Consider the following 24,508-nt stretch of genomic DNA (forward strand, 5'->3'; position numbering starts at 1 on the left):
GCAACCATGATGGTGACGATAAGGATGATGAATATAACGATGATAATTGAAAATATATGTTACTGATGATGAATGTAATAAGAAAAAATGCCACTGACGCTGATGATGTTTCTAAGGTAAGGTACTAATGTAGGTTGACATTTACATAGGTACGTTTTTACGTACATTATTTGTGCTAACTTGTGTACAAAAAATAAATACTCGTATTGCGTACAACCGGAGTTATGGGGCTGGTTTGAAATGAATGATGCCTGGTAAAAGTAGTTGCACGCCATCGCAATGTTTATTTTTATTTTTTTTTTTTTGAATGGTTCAGCACTTACAAGCATCATTGTTTCTGAATTATTACTATTATTATTATTATTTATTATTATTATTTCTTCTTCTTCTTATTATTATTATTATTATTATATGATATAACACTACAACCACGCTCAAAAGTTGCATAAGAGTAAATGAAATTATCATGTACGTAATAAACAGCATTACTTGAAGAGCATATGAATGAACAAATGAATAATGAACTAAAAAATAAGGACGATGTTTGTATTGTGTTTGTGTTGAATTGAGTTTTGTCTTCCAAAGAGTTGTTGGTGCTGTTTTTGCCGCTGTTTATGATGCGTCTAATGTGTGTGTATGTGTTTTATGTGTGTGTGTATGTGTTGTATGTGTATATGTGTGCGTGTGTGTGTGTGTTTGTGTGTTAACTTAAGCATAATCCCGTTAGTGTGTTGCTGATGTGCATGAAATGTGTCTGCACTAACCTGGAGTTCTTCCAAAGCCGGCCAACTGTTGCTCGGGAAGTCTTGAAGCATGGGGACCAGCCACTGAAGACATCCATTCCAGTGTCCCAAGAGGAGGATGAATGATATGAGGTTGAAGATGCGGATGAACTTCCCTGCTACTGAGATGAACTGTTTGTTGTTGTTGTGGCTGTTGTTGCTGATGTTGTTGTGGTTCACGTTGATGTGAATGCCGTTGATGTTATTTTTGTAAGGTTGTTGTTTTGTAAGGTTGTTGTTGTCAATGTTTGATGATGATGGTGTTATGTTCGGTCACTGATATATGTTTTGATGTTGTTTGTAATGTTTTCATTCGTATCTGACATGACTTTCCAGCTATTGTTGCTTTATATTACTTAAAATCATTCTAAATTTAAACTGAATGTCGCACGGAAATAGTAACTAAAACATTTTAAAATACTAGCAATGCAACTAAACTGACTTCTTCCCATTGGCTAACATATCTGACCAATCTGGAGAGCCGTAGCAGCTTAAGCAAGCTGAGCAGCTTGACCAATCGGAAGAATCTGAGAGCGCGGCCTGTTTTGTGATTGGATGCTAATTTTAAAAACCTCGATTCACAAAAAACAACTTGAGTTGTTTTATTAAGCATAAACATTTTAAATCGCGCTTTCAGTATCATAATCGAATCAAATTTGGATTGACAATATTGATGTCTACCATTCAAAAAAACAAAATAATAAGATAAATATATTTTATTGAAATGATCACATTTTCTACATTTATGTTATTCTCATGTGGCAATCTATTGGACTCTTTGCAGAGATTACGCAGAGGTTTAAACTTGATATTGAAGTGGATAAATGGCCTATTCCAGTGGATCAAGCGAACTGAGCTGCTAAATTTCTTTTAAACTAGTTTCATCATTAAAAACAAACTCTTTGAATGTTAACATTGTTACAAATTTAAAAAATTTTAAAGAATAAATACATATTAAATACTCTACGTTAAACTAGCTAGTCTATTTAGGACTCGAAAGTGTCAAAATAAATTCGCGAACGTCGTTTCGTAGTGTTGAAACTTTCCAGTTTAATTAGCTTTTAAAAAAAAAAATTTAAATGCCATTAGCATAACATGTCAGAAGGTGGAAAAAGTAGTGGAATTAAGCTAAAATTTACTGATGAAGAAGTCGATGATGAAGAAGAATGATGAAAGTGATGTGACAATAATGTCAAAGATGATGAAGACGACGATGATGATGATTACTACCAAATGATGATGATGAAGACGACGATGATGTGGACAAATGCAACGGAAATGTTCGGAACTGGTCCCAGATTGACAATTAAACCAATTAAGAATAATGCTTCAAGAATAACAAGTGGAAGAAACTGAATGGAAGGTGATGATTGTGATGTTGAATATGACGTGATGATGATCGTTGAGGTAATGGGATGAAGGTTGTGATGATGATTGTGACGTGATGATTGTGATGAAGATTATGATGATGATTGTGGTGACGGTTGTGATAATGATTGTGGCAAATTTTGATGACGGCAGCGGTAATATGGTTTTTCGTTTTTTGTGATAATGTTATGATGATATATATAATGATACATATGTTATAATATATATGTAATGATATATATGTTATGATATATATGGTATGATGGTATATGTAATGGTATATATGTTATGATATATATGGTATGATGATATATGTAATGGTATATATGTTATGATATATATGTAATGAAGATTGTAATAGCTACAATTGTGATTAATGTTACTCTATCCGCACACTATTGAGAAGTAAAATTAAAAAACCCAATTATGACGAGTAGAAAATTAGGGTGCCTTTTTTACTAATTTCAATTCAGTACTATTCTCTGCTCATTGCCATCAATAAGAAGCATGCAGTTCCCGTAACTGCACGTGAAGCAACGGTTACTTCACACACATTGCATGTGCATTTGAGGATTTTTGGTGTATTCGAACCCGGCCACTGCAGCATCTTCAGCGACAGGCCTCTTTGCGTCGCCATATTATTATTATTATTATGAGTATAAAATCAACAAATACAAAGACAAGCTCAAGACCAACCTCAAAGACAATTTCAAGCATTATAAAATAATTCATAAAACAATTGAAATATCTCCAATGGGACTTTTTAATAAATTTAACTTACAATTAATTAACATAATATGGTCAGATTCGTTTTTAAATAAGTTGATTTTAACAGCAATAACTCAATCGTACAATATCTACTGTGAACGTAATAATCTATAACATTCTTTGATGCTTTTAAACTTTTTCGTGCTTGCGTTATGCAACGAGCAAAAAGTTTTATTATCAGTAACTCCATTTCATTACTGTATGAATTTTAGTGATTATATTTTACTCACTGAATTATTAACTCAAACTAAATTTAATGACCATTCACTTTTAATGTTTCTTTCTAATTCACGTACGTTTTATTTCATGATGCAAATAAAAGACTGTTCTCATTATTTTTATTATTTATATTGAACTTTCTTAAAAAAAAATCAGAATCTGACAGAAACAGAGAATCTGTTACAAGAAATATGGAAAATTTGTATATGACACATACACGTGTGATGTATATATACACTGTGTATATGACGAAGGCAATAAAACGAAAAACAATTTGGCCGTGCAGATTGTAATCTTATTAAAGATGACCACACAGTGATATCACGGCGATCTGATAGAAACGACCGTTGGACATTGAAGGCCGTCAGCAAAACCATGGGGATGGAGAAGAGTTTCACCATTCATTTTCATAAGTTGTTGTCATCATTTTCATCGCCGGCCGTAGCATCATTTTCGTTGTTGTTATCATCTTTTTATCAGAAATGTTATCAGCAACTGTCGAAGCGGAAGCAGTATATTGTCATCATTAAGACTGATATCATCATCGTTATCAGCATTACTATTGATATCATTCAATGATATCATCGTCCATCAAATGCCAATAATGTAATCATCATTAATCAAAATTTAGCCAAGTTTGTGACGAAAAAAAGAATTGCTAGAAGTTGTACGTAAAAATTGTAATCTCAAATTATTTGATGAAAACTTCATTTAAAGCCTATTTATATGCTTTGATGACGAATTTTAAAAGGAAATGATTTATTACTCTCATTACTGTGAATTGAGCCGCGCAATCGTGATGTGTTGCAAATGAAAGTTATACAAGGATATCAATTGTTAATTAATTTATTACTGACCATCGTAATCAACGAATCATGTGCCATCTGTGAGAACAATCTGGCTTTATTAACCAACGTTACTTTCATTCGAGTTTTATGATGATATGTATTTTCTCACGTAAACTATAGTGGACCGAGGGTATGGAATGGCTTGGTATCCAAAGGTTTTTCAATAGACCTCACATCTATGAACAATTTCAGGAAATCATTGAAGTCACACTTGTTGATTAATGGGTGATTAAATTAAATGCATGTGTGCAAATGTATACACTAGATAATCTTTGGCTGTCATTGTATGTCAATCCGAAGCTCACGGTATTTGCTTGTGGATGAGTATATATGTGTGTGCATGTGGAGACGAATGTATGTGATTATGCATATGTGGGCATGATAATGCATGTACGGGTAATAATGTACAAGTATGGGTTTGTGTAAAGACTGACGAGTGGTGGTTTTGTTTGAGTGTGGTGTGTGTGGATATGAATGGCTTCAAGTGTGTACGTATGTGGTCGTATGGGTCAGGCTGTGTAAACATGTGTATATGAATGGGTATGTGTGAGTATGAATATGGGTTGGTGGTTTTTGCATATGTGCATATATGGGAATGAATGGGTATGAACAAATGAGTTATGACATTGTATTTATCTTGTTTAATGTCTGAATTGTATTATACCGTAAGTCTATTGTTTAGTATTTTTAATTCTCGATATCTATTGTACGATGATGCATGTAACATGTACTCACGCATGTTTTGGGATTATATATCTAAACCACAATATGTAAGCTTTTGTTTATTTTGTATATATGTATATGATTACATTACGTTTGTTTGTTTATTTATTGGGTATTTATGTACAAACAATTTCGAATGTGACTAAGTTCCAAATGATTCTATTCTATTTAACATTCTTGTTAACTTAAAAATTTTCAACTGATCAACAATCATTATCATATTTGTTAAAATTTTTACTTTTTCTCTTGATGACATTACATTTACTTGTTAATTTGGATTATTTTTTATTAAGGTTACTGTGCACGATGAGTCTCTTAAAGACTCTCTACAGTAGTCCTGTACCTTTATTTTTCTTTGAGGTCGAATAAAAATATTGTATTGTATTGTATTAAACAAGTTAATGTCTTTGTCAGATTTTTGTATATAAGAGGTGGATTACTATGAATGTTATATTCAATCTGATGTTGCCGTATCTCTTAGGTTTATTTCAAAACACCGCGGTGGATAGCAATAACCAAAAAAGAAGCGTTGATGAAGATGTTACCAAAAACATCTCAAGCAACAACAATCCAAACAACAACAATAACAACAACATAGAGGCGTTTGATTTTTTGTTTTTTAAATCAACGAAATTTTGAAAAAATTAAAAGCGCTACTGCAGACAAGCTAGGAGCCCAGAAATCAAACTTAAAAAGTACTGCACTGATGACAGAGATTCTGTTGAAAAAGACAGCAACGAGGATCAGTAGATGGGAGCAACTGTTTGATGCCACCCCAGAACCCCTTGTGCCACCAGTCAGAGGACCAAGAGGGCATATTGAAAGTGCCCCACGTAAAAAGAAACAAACATCCACAAATTATGCAGGCACTAGAAAATGATGGAATCTATCAACAGGCAATAATGAACATGAAACAAATTGAGAACTGGAACTACATACCACTCTTTGTTTCAATGCTGTATATTTGTATTGTATTTGTATAACTTTCAAACGAACATATTTCTCATAAATTTTTGTAATGAAAAATGAAAAACTTTGTTAGTTGATTTTTAAACTGAAAATTTGGCAACGAAAAGTGAACACAAATGGAAAAGCAGGAGAAACTTTTTTTTGTTTATTTGACACATTGGATGAAATCGAAATTACTTACAACATCTTCCAATGTGGAAAATTATTCAAGAATCCAGTTGATAATGGAACAGTTGTCGTCGTTCATTTCAATCACAAACCTGATCGTTTTTGTATTTCAGGGAACTTCAGCACACAAAAAGTCAGTCCTCGTGGCGACTTATTAAATTAGTAAAGTGTTCAAAATATTACAGTAGATAGTTAATAATGTTACAGTAAGCTAGTCAATGTTTTGGTAATCGTTCGTTCGTTTACACATTCAGTGCTGGTTAAGGTTAGCTCACTTTTGCTGTCTTTTCGTGTTGAAAGTTCTAGTTATCACGAAAATTATTCTAAAAATACTTGGAAGAAAACGTGAATATGGTAATTGGATATGCACAAACACGTTTGACGCCCCACCAATTTTAAATTCAATAATAATCGTACAATAAAGTACAATAGCATAAAAACACTCCAGACAAACACCAGACAGACAACAGACAGACGACAGACAGACAACAGACAGACGACAGACAGACAACAGACAGACTACAGACCTGCGTGTATGATCTGACTGATCCCTTCAGCATCTGGTGTGAAGAGAACGATGACGTGGTCGAGTGGAATGGAGCTGAGGAAATCGAGGAGGAACCAGGTCTTCAGGTAGTGCACCGCGATGTGATGTGGCTCTAAAATGATTTCGTCGGCGAAATTGTCTGCAATTATGCCTGTGAAATAATTTGTTGTTGTGTTAGTGATGCTGGATGTGTGTGTTTGATTGTTTGTGTTATTATGTAGGTTTCAGTAGGTACGGGGTGGTATGAATAATGTTGTACGTGTTAGACGGTGCCCATGAATGAACCTTTAATTTATGTATGTGCATGCCTGTATGTGTATACATTTATGTGAACGTGTTTATGGTGATCATGTAAGAAGATACCAACTAGTGTATACCATCGTGTATTTAGTATGTTTATGCGAGCTAACGTGTTATTCATCTGTTAGTAATTCGTTCGAATGAGTTTCTTTCGTGGTTGTGTGTGAGTGATTGAAAGAGTTGACAGGTGAGGGTTTGAAATGATGGACTTGTGCAAACGTGCTCATGTCCGGCGAGCTGCCTCTTCATCATATCACGTTCGAAACTACTTCACAAATACTACGAAGCCTGCACTGACAGTTTTGAAATCCCTTGAAGCACAAATTTAGTTCGCTGTTCAGCAATCGATCATAGTTTGCTTAGTTTAAAAGCTTGCTTCCTTAAAATTTCATTGCGAGGTTTGCTGTCTGCAATGTTTATCGTTCTATGCCAGAAGCTATAGAGGATGAAACGCTACAAAATATAATAACAGAAAAAGATTGCCAAAAATCTTTAATATAATGAGGGAAAAATAAATAAAAAATTATTTAAAAAACTGGCAACTATGTTAGTGATGAATCCGGAGATCATTAAAACCAAAAATCAAACAATTTTTTTAAATTACGTTACAGATGTATGTAGGTAGAAATTCATTAAAACAGCAGAAAACTATCCTATTTATTTATGAATAAAACATGTATGTAAGAAACGTTAACCGTTCGACACATGTTGAATCAGAGGTGTATGATTTATAGGCGAGAGTTATTGTGATAACTTTTGAAGGACATTATTCATCTGGTTGGCTATGCATGGATACATTTGTGACAGTTGATGTTGGTGTATATATGCATATTTATTTTTTAGTCTTGCGTTCAACTTTTGTGTTTTTGTGATTAGAGCGGACTTTTAACAAAAAATATTTTTCCTTTGTTGTATTATGTTTTACAATTGAATCAGCAATTGAAATTAAATGTTATTTTAAAGTCAAGCACATTTAAGAACAGTTGTATCAAATTCATATTCAGAAGTAATATAAGCATCAGAGCTCGGACATTCATGGGACAAGTAAACCCGATGTCATTGATAAACTTTATTTCTTATGAATGTTGGGAGTAAAATTCAATTCAACATTTTATCAGCCGTCAGAAATTTTAAATATGAAAATAAAAACATTTATAAATCATAACTATAATTTCAATGTAAAACTCATTCCAAGTAGACGTTATACAAAAATGTTTTGTGTCAATGTTTTACAATATGAAGTTTAGTAAAAAACCAGCACGCTAATCTGCGTAATTAGGAAGTTTTCCTCTGTTTGCATGCTCACCAATTGGCTTCTTTATGTGTGTTTGAAGAAGAACTCTTCTTTATGTGTGTTTGAAGAAAAACTCTTTATAACAAATTTTGTGGATGCCTGTGCGTCGTTTGTATAATAAATTTAATAAGCAACTCTTTTGTGCAACAAATTAGTGTGCAACTAAATTTCATAAAAATTTACGTCATAGCATTGAAAGTATTGCAGAACGAAAAATAAATGTAACTTTGTGCCGGGCATGTCAAAAATGCGATTCAACAAACTCTTCTCTTTTATAACATATCCATCGACATCTGCATTCAACAGCGTATTTTATCATCTCTCAGAACGACAAACTGGAAGCCTACAATTTGTACATCAACATGTCTGTATATCCAGACCAACGCAAGTGTTTGCACATGTACACGAGTAAGCTTCCTATGCATACAAATATGCATACATTTTCTGCATACGTCTAATTGTACGCGTAATGAATAAATTCATACCAATTAATGACGAATCCACCCTAGGCGTTTGCTCATGGCCAAAAATCCTGTCTCAACTTTTTGCATCTTTTTAATAAAGATTTCATCATAAATACAGCGTTAGAAAGAATTGTCGTCATACTGAAACACTGGTGAACATTTTCGGCAAATGACCTATCTTCAACATAAACCAAATACACTTGCATTTTTGCTTAAGGGGAATTTTGTACAATTTCTATTTTTCAAGTAGGAAAACAAAAACTAAAATATTTATAATGTTCATAACAAACTAAGTGAACGTGTCCGCACCGCTCAGAAACAATTCCGGGAAATGATTAGTTGACTGGTTGTGTGTGCTTGTTGGTGTGTGCAATCAAGCGTGTGTGTTATTTCATTTGTGCGTGTGTTTTTACTGTGTGTGTGTGTTTCACTGTGTGCGTGTGTTTCACTGTGTGTGTGTGTGTTTCACTGTGTGCGTGCGTTTGTGTGTGCGTGTGAAAAAATTTGATTCTGCACACGCACACGCGCATTATTAATGTATTTGTGTTGGTTTTTCTATAAAAATAGTCTCCTTCAAACAAACCTTCACTGAATTCAATTATTATAACAATTTAATTAAAATTAAATGTAACAAATTAATTCGTATATTAGAATAAAATATTTAACATTTCACGAGAGGTTTCAAAATTTAAAAAAAACAAATAAGTTTATTTTCCCACATTTAAAAGATGTTTAAATAAACCCTTGCTTGATAGCTGTCGGGTTTCCTACTTCAAAGGTGTTTAATTTATCAATACTTCCATTCTGGACTTTCATCTTTTCTTTAAAACTTTCCAGGGCTTCATTCGTGGAATCAAATTTAAAAAGACAGTTTCCTTTCTAGTTTCTACACACATCGTGGCACAAGAAGTTAATTTTTAATTTAAAAATTAAGTAACAAGGATAAAAAGAACGAAATTTTAATTAAATTTAAATAAATTAAAAAAAAATAAATTTTTTCACATATTTTCAAAAAAAATTGTAAAAATACGAATAGGAGAAAAAATTTTCAACTATATAAAACCACGCACACACTGACTTTATATTTTTAGCATAACCCAGCAAAAACTATAAATTGAAAAACGTGTAAAAGTGAATTCATAAATCAAAGATGTACCGTCTAATTCTAATTTTATTCTCAGGTATGCACTTGTTACTTACCCACACACATACACACACATACACACACATACACACACACTCTCTCTCTCTCTCTCTCTGTGTCACTTAACTATTTTATTAATTAAGCAATAATTACTTAACATTTAATTCATCGTCAATACTTGCCATGAGTATGAAAAAGTAGTCACCCATTGAATAAGTAAAACCTAATGAATAAAAAACTTAGGTAGCCAGTGTCGAAACCACCACAGCGACGCCACACAAACACGTTGGTTTTTACATTGTCACTTGTTTTCGTCTTATTGAAAGTCTTATTGAAAGTGGAAAGACAAAAGAGCGATAAAAACAAAAGTGTAAAAAAATGACGAAATAGTCAAAAGAACAAGATAAAAAAAGAGAGGAGAGAGAGAGAGAGAGAGAGAGAGAGAGAGAGAGAAAGAAAGAAGGGGCTGGCGTATAAGACAGGTGATTTATTTTATTCTGCCTCCAGCAATTCATTTTAAAGAAGATGTAGTAGTCGTGACAGTGTTCATAATCTTTGTTGCAATGAGTGACGATTTGAGTTGTAGCAAAAATGAAAGTATTAAAATCATTATATTACTAGTTGCAGTAGCAGTAGCAGCAACAGCAGTAATAGTAGTAGTAGTAGTAGCAGTAGTAGTAGCAGTAGTAGTAGTAATAGTTGTTGTTGTTGTTGTGTTGTAGTAGTAGTAGTGGTTGTTGTTGTTGTAGTAGCTGTAGTAGTAGTAGTAGTAATAGTAGTAGTAGTAGTGAAACAGTAGTGATAGCTAAAACAGCAAGAATTGTAAAAGTACGCGGTAGTAGAAGTAATAAAGTAGGTGAAGTAGTAGTAGTAGCCACTGTAGCTAACAGTAACAGTAGTAACATTGACAGGTGCTGTGAACGATTTGAAATTTGTTTGAACATTTCAAATGTTTTCTGTTGTAGCGTTATTTCATTAACACATAAGCCTTTTATTCTCTAGATCATTTGTATGCCAGATTTGTATCGTTCTGAGCTGCACAAAACTTTATTTTTATTGTATTTTGTGTTGCATAAAACTACAATACATTTTTGTCGTATTTTTTAATCTGCCTATTCATGAATATTGTTTGAGTAGAAACAAATTGTTTTTCTGGCAATGTCGCGTGATAAACAGCTTAGCATTCGAACAAACTCAACTGTTCATGTTCACGTTCCAGTTTGTTTGCAGGGCTCCTAATTAATTTGAATGACGTTTCACTGAATCACATGCCACTGTTTGCACTCTAGTCCATCGATTTTTACAGTTTTATAATATTTTTGGGGCATTTTTTCAAAAAGCGTTCAGTATGGTTTCATGGCATGTTGGCATGTTAAATTGTTTGGAACTCAATATAATAATGAGCAGCACAGAAATGCTTCATATTGTTCTGCTGCGATATATTTTTCTGATTCGTGACGAGGTATGTGATGTCGAACGACTATTTAAAGTTTATTTCGAGACTTTCTGTATCTACACAACAATTTTTGATGCATACACTTTGATAATATTATTTTGTTTGAATTATATTTGAGTGTGTTGTGTGGATTTGATCATTTTGTCTTGACCGAGATGAAAATTTTTAAATTGCTGTGCTTCTAAGGGCTTCAATTCTAGATGTGACTCGTTACAGCAATATAACTTGAAGTTAATAAATTCATTTTTGGGATTTATGTTAGATGATTTCATTAAGTGTTGCTTAGGCAACTTATAATTGGTTTTTTTAGTTTAAATTTAAATTAAATTTCAGATACACAGCCTTTAATTTTATTTTTTTTTCAAAAAATTCATCAATATTTGAAACAGTCAACATTATGGCTAAAATGAAGCTTTATGTACTTCGGCGTGAAATAATATTACACAAGTTGTCTTGTAGCAAAAATATCGATCGATGCCTTTGATGTTTTTAAATTTGTCTGCTACTTGTTGAACTTTGAACGTTCACACTTTTAAATCTCTTTTTTAAACACTTAGCTGCAATTTCGTTATTATAAATCAGATGATTTCATGAAAACAGATTCACCCTGCTAAAAATTAAGGTTATAACAATCTTACATACAATATGCCGGTGGTATATGACCATTATTTTTTCTTTCAATTGATGATAATATTTTCACGTTAGCGGCTTAACTAAAAAGCTGGTCTGGGTGATTTTCATTGATATAGTTTTATTTTTCGATCACCTCAAAAACATCATGGTCAATTTCATCATCATCTTCGCCACCACAATCATCATTCCTCTAATCGTCATTGCACTTTCCTAGCCCTCAGCTTCATCATTAATGTTATCGTCATCCTATTATCTACATCATCCTCATCCAACAACAACATCGCGACAACAACAACAACAACAACGACAAAAACAACGACAACGACATCAACAATGACAACAACAACGACAACAACATCAACAATATCAACAGTAACATCAACAACTACTAGCCAGTCCGGAAGTTGATGATGAGGTCCATGAGAAAGATGGTGTCAGAGACAGCATTGAAGGTGATCCAGGTGTTGGGAAGGTCGTCGTGGAAAAAGGTGATGGTCACTGGCAAGCTGATCAGGTTGGCTATCAGGAAGATCAACATTATGAAGTCCCAGTAGAATCTGATGTGTGGTTTGTTGATTGGATGATTAGTTAGTTGGTTGGCTGGTTAGATGGTTGGTTAGATGGTTGGTTGGCTGATTGATTGGTTAGTTGGTTGATTGATTGGTCGGTTGTTTGGTTGGTCAGATGGATGGTTTGTTGGTTGGACGGTTAGTCGGTTGTACCATTTCTACAAACAACACATCAAAATATGTTTAAAACTTCATGTCAAACATTCAAACGCAAGATAATTTGCAGAATCAGGTTGCGAAGATAAAATTGATGATATGATTTGATATATGATATGATATGATATATGATATGATATGATACGATACGATACGATAAGATGATTAATGAACAATTTTCCTTTATATGTTACTATTTTGGTTTGTGGTAATAAATTACTCACTTTTATTAAATTGTTTCATATTATCTGTAATGCTATCACTCTAAATAATATTATCATCATCGTCACGATCATTATCATCATCATCACCGTAACCGTTATCATCATCACTATAATTATCATCATCATCACCATCATCGTCACGATCATTACTATCATCATCACTATAACTGTTATCATCATCATCATCATCATCACCATCATTATCATCATCATCACCATCATTATCATCATCATCACCACCATCATTGTCATCATCACCATCATTATCATCATCATCATTATCACCATCATCACCCTAACTATCATCATCATCATTATATAACATCACTACTTACATAATTATTTCATCATGAAAATTGACAACACTCGCAATATTATTGTTTGGACAGTGGCTAGAGGAATGAATCAAACGCATCGTCACGGTCAAGATAATCAAAACATCATGCCCCACTTGGAGAATATGCCATTGGTTGATTGCGACCATCATCACAACCATCATCGTCGTCGTCGTCTTTGTTATCATTGTTGTTATCACCGTTTTCAACACAAACGATACATCTTTTTTATCATCCTCATCATCGTTATCATCATCATCTTCATCATCACCATCATTGCAATCGTTATCATCATCTTCTTCATCACCATCATCGTATCACCGATTTCATCATCAATATCATCACTAATTTAATAATTTAGAACGGCATAACCGACAAAACTCAACGAATTTTCATTTGGTCATTGATACCAAACCTGTCTTCATAAATTTTTTGTATAGCTCTTTAAACCAAGAAATCATGACTTAAACAATTAATTCAATAACGAAATGAATAAAACTTAAATGTTACTTTAACAGGACACCAAGGAGTTAGAAGGTACATTTTTTTTAATTTGTAAAAAGTAAGTGAAGTACAAAAATAAAGATTTACGAGAAATATTATTTAAATTAGAAAAGTTAGTTTTTGCCATTTTCAAGTAATAAAACAGTGAACCTTCATTAGCATCAATTAGACTAACGACAAGTTAATGACCGACAATCAAATGGAAGTATTTTGAAATGAATGTCTTGCGTTTGTATGAGGAGTTTTGTATGTTTGCTTGTATCTTTGCATGTTTTTTGTGTGTCCATGTACAAATAATTATACGATGGATGTGTGTATATGGATGTATTATGTATCAATATATGTATGTATTTATGTAAGTACATATGTTTTGCTTTGGAGTTTTTTTTTAATTCCATTTATTCACAAAAAAAAGTGAAAGAGTCAGCCTAGCAATAAATGCTTATCTAGGGTTAGCTCACTATTAACCTGACATTGTTGCATCCTCTATGAGAAAATTATTTAATGTGGGGTCAATTTGTTAGCTGAAATGTCTATTCTATTCTAGAAATTAAAAAAAACTTGAACTGAAAATAGGATTCTTGGAGGAGGTTTCAAGGAATTCCAAACTGTTCAGTTTCAAACTCGCCTACTCCCGCTACGTTGTCACCATCAATGCTCCAACTTTGTAGAGTCATTATATCAATAATATGAAGGGGAAAAAAATCAGCTACATTCTCTATCGCTCTACTGACAAACTACTCAAGCGAATAACAAACAATTTTGTGAAGATTTCAACGCTGATACGAGTGATCTCAGATCCTGCGCTAACTTCAAGATTTTCTGCCTACTCAAGACGATGTTGAAAAAACTAATCACCGAGCTTGCTGTTGCAAGGCACAATGAAGTCGACATTACTTTTGAATGTTTAAGATAGCCGGAAGCAATGGTATTATTTTATCAAATACTTTCTGACATTTGCAGGGAAAACAATGCTTAACAATTTCAGAGGGGCTGCCTTTATATCTTTCTTTGAAAATAGAAAGAGTACACTGGAACCAGCTTGAAAAATCATTCTTATCCGTTTGTGTGCGAGTATGTGCGTGCGCTTGACATGCTCGTGTCTCGTAGGTCTGTGTTCTTCTGATTGGAGGTGATGATGAATGTTGAACGTGATGTGAATTGAAGAGGAGTCATCACCCTCATCATCATCATCTTTATCATCACCATTCCTATCCTCATCATCACCATCATCAACATCAACACCACCATCATCATCATGCCCATTGGAGTTTGGTTAGGATTGTTTTAAAATGGCCATAAAGATAAACATATTCACTCTTTATTATCATCCTTATCAAAGCAATAGCATCGTCTTAGTTGTTATTATTATCAACATAATTGTCTATTTTTATATATAATTATTTGGTAGAAGCATATCAAAATATCGTTATCAACAACATCATCGTCAGGGTCACCATCAAAATCAACAACAACTTAACCTACATCATTGTAATCATCATCATCATCATCATTGTTATCATTATTATTATTATCAACATTTATATAGCGCCAATTATAATTCAGAATTCACAATGGTGCACATTAATCAGGATCATTAGGTTACTTGCAAAAATTCTTTAACATATACGTCTTCAACTTTTTGAGTTCTGCAAGTGTCAAATCAGGTTGTCTTACATCATTCGGCAAGCTGTTCCAAAATGTCGATCCAGCAACTTCAAAACCTCTTCCAGCTCTTTTCAAATTAATCTTCGTAACGTGTAGAGTGTTCGTATCTGATGGCCTTAAACTGCGATGAAAACGAATCTTTGAAGCTCTGTTACATTTGTTTGCTAAGTATTCAGGCGCAAGATTGCTCACACATTTGAAAACTAAAATTTCAAGTTTGAACGAAATTCTTTCTCTGAGAGGAAGCCAGTGTCGAGATTTCAAAATCGAAGAAGCGTGATCAAATTTCATTCCACCCATGATTAGCTTTGCCGCCTGGTTCTGTACAAGTTGCAATTTTTACGGCGTTCATCTGATATTCTATACGGGAGACTATTACAGTGGTCCAGTCTGGATGTATCAATAATCAGTGCTTGCAACAACAATCGTAGACCATTTTAATCAAGGCTTTTTTTAATTGAACGTAACTGACGTAGTTAAAACGAGCATTTCTGACTAAATACGTAACATGTTCATCCATCGTCCAGTGCTTGTTGAAGATGAAACCCTTTTTGAGACCGCATCAGAAAATCGGATGTCAGTCTTGCACAAGCATACAGAGTTTTCCTTAACTAGAGATAGTTGCTGCCAGGTCACAACAAGCATGAACTGAGCTTTTGTTTCGTTTGCCTTCAATCAATTCTTACCCAACCATTCACTGACTTCGTTAATGCATCTAACTCAGACGAGTAACTTGAGGCACATGTTTGTATGTCGTCAGCATACTCGTGACAATACAGACCAAACTTGTTGACTATGGCAACTACTGCACTTGTATACAGTAAAGTATCATCATTGTCATCACCATCACATTCTTCATCATCAACATAATCATCAACATAATCATCATCAATAACAACATCATCATCATTAACAAGAACAACAACATCATCATTAACAAGAACAACAACATCATCATCATTAACAAGAACAACATCATCATCAACCTCAACATCATCATCAACATCATCATCATCAACAACATCATCATCATCAATAACATCATCATCATCAACAACATCATCATCATCATCATCATCAACAGCACAATGATGTTCTTGGCCTTCGTTGGACCAATACATATTGAAGCCATTTATCTCAATTAGTGATTATTAACAGGCCTGTCCTTATGCTTGCATTTGGTATATATATATATATATATATATATAAAGAATTTATATATATATATATATATATATATATATACATATATACATATATACATATATTCACCTCACCACACACATACACACACACACACACACACACAATTACTCACACATACTATATGTCCTTTTGCTTGCATTTGGTATATTTATATAACATATATAACACATGACATAAATGAGCAGATATATTTTATGTATCATATATACATATATTCACCCTACGCGCACACACACACATACACACACACACACATGCATACTCACACACACAATCACACACACACACACACACACACACATGTCTAAAACGTAATAAATGAAGACTTGAATGTGTGTTTATGGAGCTTTTTTTATTTTTCCATTGTGTAGGCACGCGTTTCTAAAACGTGCAATAAGCCAATTGAAGCATGAAAATACAAGTCCACGTCGTGTTTGCTTGTGGGGAAATTTTTTGCTCGCAGATAGAAAAAAAAACCATCTCAAACATCTTGGGGTGATTGTGATGAAGTCTGAAATATGAAAATAAACAAATAAATGAACAAATCTTTAGAAAATAAACAAACAACTAATTAAATAAAAGAATTTAACAAGCAACACATAAACAACTCATTGAACGTTCATACAAACACATACAAAAACCAACATACAAATAAAACATTAAAAATTAGCAGCATGAAAAAACTCCCTGCTCGCTCACCTGATTCAATATTTGCACGGATGAATGCATGATTTATTGCTAAAAAAAATTATTTAATTGCCTCCAAACCTACCCGCGTCTTAATCATTATTTTCATGAATCATTACGGTTCCATCCGCATTCACAGCCTTATATCATCATTAGAAATATGTTTTTTATAAATATAATGTATGTTGTGTTTGTGTGTGCAGGTTTGTGTGTGTGTGTGTGTGTGCGTGCGTGTGTGTGTGTGTGTGTGTGTGTGCGTGCGTGTGTGTGTGTGTGAGTGATTTAAATGTTAATTAACATAGATAGAATTCATGTAAAACGAAACACGAAATATCGAAAAATTATAGAAAACATAAGAATGTCATAATCACTGAACAAACGGCCTATTTGTCATGAATATTTTACCCTTTTTAAATCTTTTTTTTGTTTTAAAAAAAATTAAATATAAATCTATAATCGATATTTCATTGAAAATGATAACATAAATTGTTGCCATAGTCCTAAAAAGCATTAAAAAAACATTGATAACATCTTCATCCTATTAATAAACGTTATTTCTTAAATCTTTGAATCAACAAAGCAATCCTTTTTATCATCACCACCACCATCGTCACCATCAGCATCGTCGTCGCCATCTTATCACCACTCTCATTGCCAACATAATTTCTCGCACTATCCTCAACTTCATCATCGTCAGCGTCGTCGTCTTCGTCATCAACATCATCACATCATTATCACATCACGTTTTAATAAGACGCATAAAAAATTAAGAGGTGTAAAAGAAGGAGAAGAAGAAAAATGAAATGAGCATCCAACCCGCGTCGATAAACATGGACCTAATAGTTTCTTGCACACGTGCGCATGCCTAAAAATAACACAAACCTTTAAACAACTAGGCCAATATTTACTTATATACACATTATACAAATATTTGCATACAAAATGTTGTGCACAAAATGTTTGCGTATAAAAAATACACTCATACAAAAAACGAAACCCATCTATTGGCAGTAGTCATCGTTTGAATGTTGAAACGTATTTAGTGTTGATACCGCTTACTGATTTGTAGACATTTTTTGTTTTAGCTTTCTAGAACGTTTAATTAATTTGCTAGTTTATTATTATCACTGTGATATAAGTATTTTACTATTTTATTTTTAATAATTTATTTGGCGTTCCTAAATCAATGTACTTATGCGCAAATTCAAGTTTGGCAATTAAGTGACGTCAAACTATTCGAGATGTTGTGTCAGATATGTGTGGCTTTAAAATCATTGATGCACGGTTAACAAAACAAAGGAAAATTTTTGTTTCCTACAGAGTTTTTTGTTATGTTCTTGAGACCCAGAAAGCAATTCTTCAACAAATTGTTTGTTGTCCCGTTGGCTGCAATTTTTACATTCCATTCTATGGTACCTTCGAAAAACATCTAAATTATACATTAAAGTATAAATTATATCATTAAAGACAGCTAAATTATCTAAATTGAGTATTTCAAAACTTAATAAAATAGGCAACAGTATAAAAAATTGACCAAACTTATTTATACAGACAGAATTTTCCAACGATAAACACAAGTTTCCTTATTTTTGAATATGCCAGGAAATCAGATGCGCCCGATTAATAAGGTAGGTAGTGTGCAAATGGTGGAGTTGTTAAGTGGAGCTAAGAAATGCGCAGTAATCATGGCTGGATTCAGCTGAATGGATAGATCCAGTGGTTGGAGTACCATTTCAGTTAACGCGTTTACATTAGAATGCGAGCAATCAACAGTTTTGTTAACGCATCTTCAACAAAAACATGTCATATTTTTTTAAGTTTTTATTATTGCAACTTTGACATACGCAAAACCACTTACAACGTTACAGATATATTATCTGTATATCTTTTTATTATGTTCTTCATATCTTCATCCATTGATTTGAAGCAGCCATCTTGTAACATTCAAATAAGTATGAACTTTTTGAAATTTCAATAAAAATAACTCAATTATGAATACATTTTTCTAAACAAATAAAAATAAAATCAATGAGTATATGAAAAAACTGTTTTAAAACTGTTTTAATGAAAAAAAAAATTAATAACAAACATAAGCGCACTTAATATGAATTTTTGTAATAAAAAAAAGCACTCTCCAAAATGTGGACCGCTAAGAAGCGATTTAATCAACTAATACTCTTTTCAGAAAAAATTCGTCTTTTTGAAAATTTGATTTGAATTGAAAAAAAATTCACTCGTTTAAATCTTATGAAATTTTTATAAAATGTTTCGTGAAAAACTGAATGCTGAGGTTAAGATTTTTTTTCACTGATCACTTTACCAGCCATTCAACTTAATAAACCAACTTGGGCAGCCAGTTTTAGTAGTAGTAGTAGTAGTAGTTAGCAGTATTAGAAGTAGTAATAATATTAATAGTATAAAATAATAATAATAGTAAATATATTTATAATGATTATAGTAGAAGTAATAGCAGCCGTAAGAGTAGAAGTATTAGTAGCAGTAATAATAAAAATAGTAGCAACAGCAGCAGTAGTCCAAGTAGTCCAAGTAGTCCAAGTAGTAATAGTAGAAGCAACGACAAAAACCAGCTGTAGCAGCAGTATTAGTTGTAGTTTTAGCAGTAGTAGTAATAGAGGCAGTGATAGCAACTAATAGCAACATTAGTAATAGCAAAACTAATGAGTGGTGGGTTCATGATTTCATATTTGGTTGGGATTTGTGTTTTTGTTTAATTGCTGTTCCCTCACAAAGTTTTGTAGTGGTAGTGTGAAGCAGCGTGAAGCAAAACAAACAAAACTGACGTAAAAATTACGCAACAAAACGTCCGCAGTGTAAATCAACGGAGAGGGAAAAAATTCAACGTTGAAAACAATGGGCCAAGTTGGTATTAAGAAACGGAGAATTGAATAAAAAAAAGATCACAAAAAATTGAGCGAGTGGAAATTCGTAAATCAACCTGAACGATAATTGAAAACATAGAAAATGAAATAAAACTCTCATCATATAACTAAAACAAAGTACACAAAACACAAACAAACTATTATAAAGAAAACAACCTCTTAATGACATAGAAAAGCAATTTTTACCTCAATTAATCGTCGGAAACGCTCTTAAATCAACATTATTATCTTCAACGGTTCAAGCGGCGAGATTAGAATTCGTGTATGAAATGAAAGCGCCTGTATGTCGAGCTGATCAATTGAGTTGATGTATTGCATTTATACATTTCTATATTTTTATATGTTAATATATGTAATAATAATTAGTTATTCAATTAATTAAGTATTTAATTAATTGAATAATTAAATAATTTATTAATTCACTGAACTATGTATTTAATTATTTGTTAATTTATTTGCTCATTGGTTTATTTTTTTTTTATTAACTCGTATAAATTAAAGTTAAATTAAACAAAGACTTCATTATACTCGGTATATGAATTGTGAAATTTTGTCACAAAATTTTATAGAGTACTTAATGAAAAACAAAGAAACGTTGTTTGACTGTGAAATGGCACTGGAATGTACTGGTGATACTGAAATGCTGGTACATATGATCAATCACCTAATGTACCGATCTTTAGTGAACCTTAAAACACTGGGCATTTTTAACAGATGTGTTTCAACATTCAAGGACAGCATTTTGCATAACGTATTCATGCTTGTTTCTCTCTCTCTCTCTCTCTCTCTCTCTCTCTCTCTCTCTCTCTCTCTCTCTCTTTTCGAGATAACCAGTTTTTTCGAAGTTGTTGGTTTATGGTTTCAAATAAATGGATTTGTTTTTATATGGTTCAAAATAAATTGTTAGAGATCTCATGTTATTGTTTTGCTGATATAAGGTGATTGCTTTCCTCCGTGTTTATGTTACGAAATCGAATAACGAGTAGGAAAATTTCACTTGAATGTTGTAAATTTGCGACGCTACAATAAAAAGAATGCTTTCGGTTTAACAGGTTCGAGAACGAACCAACCTCAGCAACAAATGACTGGCTCCTAATAACCTTTTCACTCCTCAGTTAAGTACTTTTGAAAAGTATAAACAAAAACATCCAACGCTTGAAAATACAAGAGAATCAACGCAACTTACATACTTTACATAGGTGTGACAGACGGAGATCTCTGTGCGATCGATGCTAGTCACAGCAGCAACAATATTAGGAATCATAACCGCAATGATAACATTAGTAACGTCAACAATAATAACAAAACAACAACATTAACAGCAAGCCAGCCAGCTTATTTTAATTCAATATCAATAATATTACCGACAATACTAGTAGCAGAAACAACATCAGCGACAGGTATAAACACCGACGACAAAAACATTTAGAAGTATAACAACAAATTATTAAATACATCAACTAAACTAATTTCAGTGTATTAAGCACGACAGTTACAAACCAATGAACCACGAAATTTCTTCTTCAAATCCAACTGACGAGCAAAACACGAAATAAAGAGGCAACAATAAACACATCTCACAAACGTCAATATCGTCACAGCTGACATCAAGAATAGCGCCAGCCAGCTTATTTTAATTAAAAAAAATAGCATGTGATAGCAAAACAACAAAAACAACAGCATAATAGCAACAGCAACAATAATAACAATAACTGCAACAACAACATAAATAACAATGAAACAATTTCCGTTCACGGCCATTAAATCTTTCCGGGTGAAATTGAATAAAAAAAAAAGATACCCTGAATATATGAACTCGCAAATAAATGGATTTATAAATAAATGAACAATTTGATGATTTAACGTACAAATAATTGAATAATTAATTAAATAAAGACCACTTATGATAATAAAAATATCATTATAATTATAAAAACTATTATTAATTCAATTATTAATTTATTATATTGCATATGACTTTTTACAAAATTAAATAAATGTAAATATAAAGCGCAAGATAAGCGTCATATTTTTTTTATAAAAGTAAAAGTGGATTTAAGACGTTCCTATGCGTTTCTCTAATTTCGTATTTATTGTCGTCCTGTCGGCCGTAAACTTGTTTACATCTTGATAACTGTTAAACGAATTAATAAAAAAAAACATATCTAAATAACTGTCTAAAACAAAATATTAATAATGATACTTTCAAGGACAACAATAAGTTGATGCTATTAGTTAGATTAGTAGACTATTAGAGTTAGTAATTAGTTAAGATTAAACTACTGATAATAGCGATAATAATTATCGTTATTATCAGTAGTTTCATTATAATTATCGGATAATCATAAATATATTAATAAAGGCACTATGGTGTAACGGTAAAGTACCTGCCAATGATATTGCAGTACAAGATTTGATTGCAAAGCGATCCCACCTACGACATGCCATTTTCTTTGTTGTTAAATCTTTGCGGCCTAAATATTATCGGTATACCAACATTTGAAACTGCAACCCATCTTAGGTCAAATTTCATAAAATCTCCATATAAAATTTTTTTTAAATTGTTGGAATTTCTCCTCCAAAATGAAAAATTTAATCAAATTTGGGTAAACAACTGGTTTTATAGAAAAAAAATCAATAAAAATATGTGGAATGAGAAAAATCCGTCATATTTTTCTAAACATCGAAACGCCTACAAATAATTTTTTGTGACAATACTAATTAGATGAAATTTTTCGCTTCTATCGCGTAGACTCAATCATTTGTGGATCATTTTTTTTCTCCTTTTTTCTGATATCATAATTAATTCCATTACCATTATCAATATTGTTACCACCACTATATTAGTCGTCATTAACATCATCATTCTTCATCATCTACGTCAATTTCTCTGTTGAACATCAGTTGAACATCCGGAAAACATCTCCATCAACCACATCGTTACCTATTATCATTAGTTTCATCATCGCCACTAACAAACTGTGTCATCAACTTTTACATTCACCTCATAGCATCTTCGACATCTGCACAGCCATCACAGCCAACCAGTTAACTCAAAGCCACTTCATGTTGTTGCCTCACAAACAGTCATGACGTCACCACTTATCTAGTCACCATAACAACGCCATTGAATGGAAAAAAAACTATATAATAAACCGACGACGACTTAGGTTAACAAGGTTATTTTCCACCGCCACTCACAAAAATGGATAATCTGGACAAACCTCCATTTCCACTCCCCTTGTAAAATTTAAAAATAATATGCCATTTAATGTTTTTATATAATAATATAATTAATATTGTAATATGAAAATCATGATTATTATAAAAAAGTTTATATGAATTTGTTTGATACTCGTAAACATTGAAAATTAAATCGAGTTTTTATTCTTCGCTCATAAAATTGTACTTAACAGTACAAATGATAAACAATCATTAGCAACGCACAGGCGCAGGTATGCCCCCTTGCAATTAAATTACTCCATGTACTAGCCGCACATTTGTCTCAGTATTTTTGTGGGAAGTACAAATCCCAGTAACGTTTCTTTCCAGTTTAATGATGGTTTATGGCGCATTGTATTTTTTATTTCATAATTTACAATAAGAGCATTTTTTTTTATTTTAATACCGAGTATTTTGTTTCTTTTTGTTTCTTTCATTTTATTTTGATTTTTGAGTTAATAATTTTAAAAATAAATGAATTTCGCTTGTAAAACATTAAAATTAAAACATTTGATTATGAAATAATCAGATAGTTGGAAAACTACGTTTGAGTGAGTAACAAATAACAATTACTGATGCAAATACAAATGAGTTAAAGAACAATCCCTTCAAACAAATGGTGTATCACACGACTTTAGAAAATTGTAAAAACTTTTGAAAATTCTAAATAACAAAAAATATTAAGCAATTAAGCAGACAAGAGAAAACCTGGATAATTAAATGTTGAAAAGTTTTCTGCGATAAAAGATAAAAAGAAAAAATTATCATGGGAGAGCAACGAACAACCAAAAAACGTTGCCAACCAAAAAACATCGAACAAAACACAAAAGGCAAACCTGAAATTGCTGCACGGATGGATGACCCACTTGCCCACAGCTTCCTGCCTTTCCTTTTCCTTCTTCAACGCCATTTTGTTTCCAAACAATTTCATGGCTAGCTTGTTATCAGACGGCTGAAATACGGACGTAATCTGTTCCTTTAAGTAGCTGGTACTAGTCGATAATGCTCCTGATTTTGAAAGCTCTTTAAATGAAAACGATCCTTTCATCTCATCTTTGATCGCCTGAACGCTGAAATTTAGTTCGACGGCCGTACTATGGCGTGCAAAAATTCTATCGGAACTGAGGTATTGAGGCTGCTCCCAAGAAGCTCCTTGGTTGGCGCGGTTGTGTTGTCCGCAGACCGATCTGCTTCTGTTTTGGAAATAATTTTTCTTTCGAGGGGACGGATGGATGGATTGTTTGGGTGTTGCAGACAGATGGATGGATTGTTTTGAAGGGGTGGCGGTGCTTGGAGGACAGAGAGGATCAAGAATGGTTGACTCGTCGTTCGTGAAGGTGATGCTTCGAGATTT

At 32.7% G+C, this 24,508-nt stretch overlaps 1 protein-coding gene across 1 annotated transcript in view; it reads right to left on the reverse strand.

Annotated features, from left to right (window-relative positions):
• The window catches only part of HELRODRAFT_77257 (hypothetical protein), a gene marked incomplete at both ends in the record, with an annotated part of 39,509 nt that extends 15,307 nt beyond the window's left edge, over positions 1–24,202 (reverse strand). The window contains 5 exons of the mRNA XM_009017955.1: positions 765–914; positions 1,216–1,322; positions 6,373–6,575; positions 12,073–12,240; positions 23,991–24,202. Coding sequence (XP_009016203.1) covers positions 765–914; positions 1,216–1,322; positions 6,373–6,575; positions 12,073–12,240; positions 23,991–24,202 — 840 coding nt within the window. The remainder of the gene's footprint in view (positions 1–764; positions 915–1,215; positions 1,323–6,372; positions 6,576–12,072; positions 12,241–23,990) is intronic.
• Positions 24,203–24,508: the final 306 nt, after the last annotated feature.

This window comes from Helobdella robusta, assembly GCF_000326865.2.
Source record: "Helobdella robusta unplaced genomic scaffold HELROscaffold_20, whole genome shotgun sequence".
Taxonomy (NCBI): Eukaryota; Metazoa; Annelida; class Clitellata; order Rhynchobdellida; family Glossiphoniidae; genus Helobdella; species Helobdella robusta.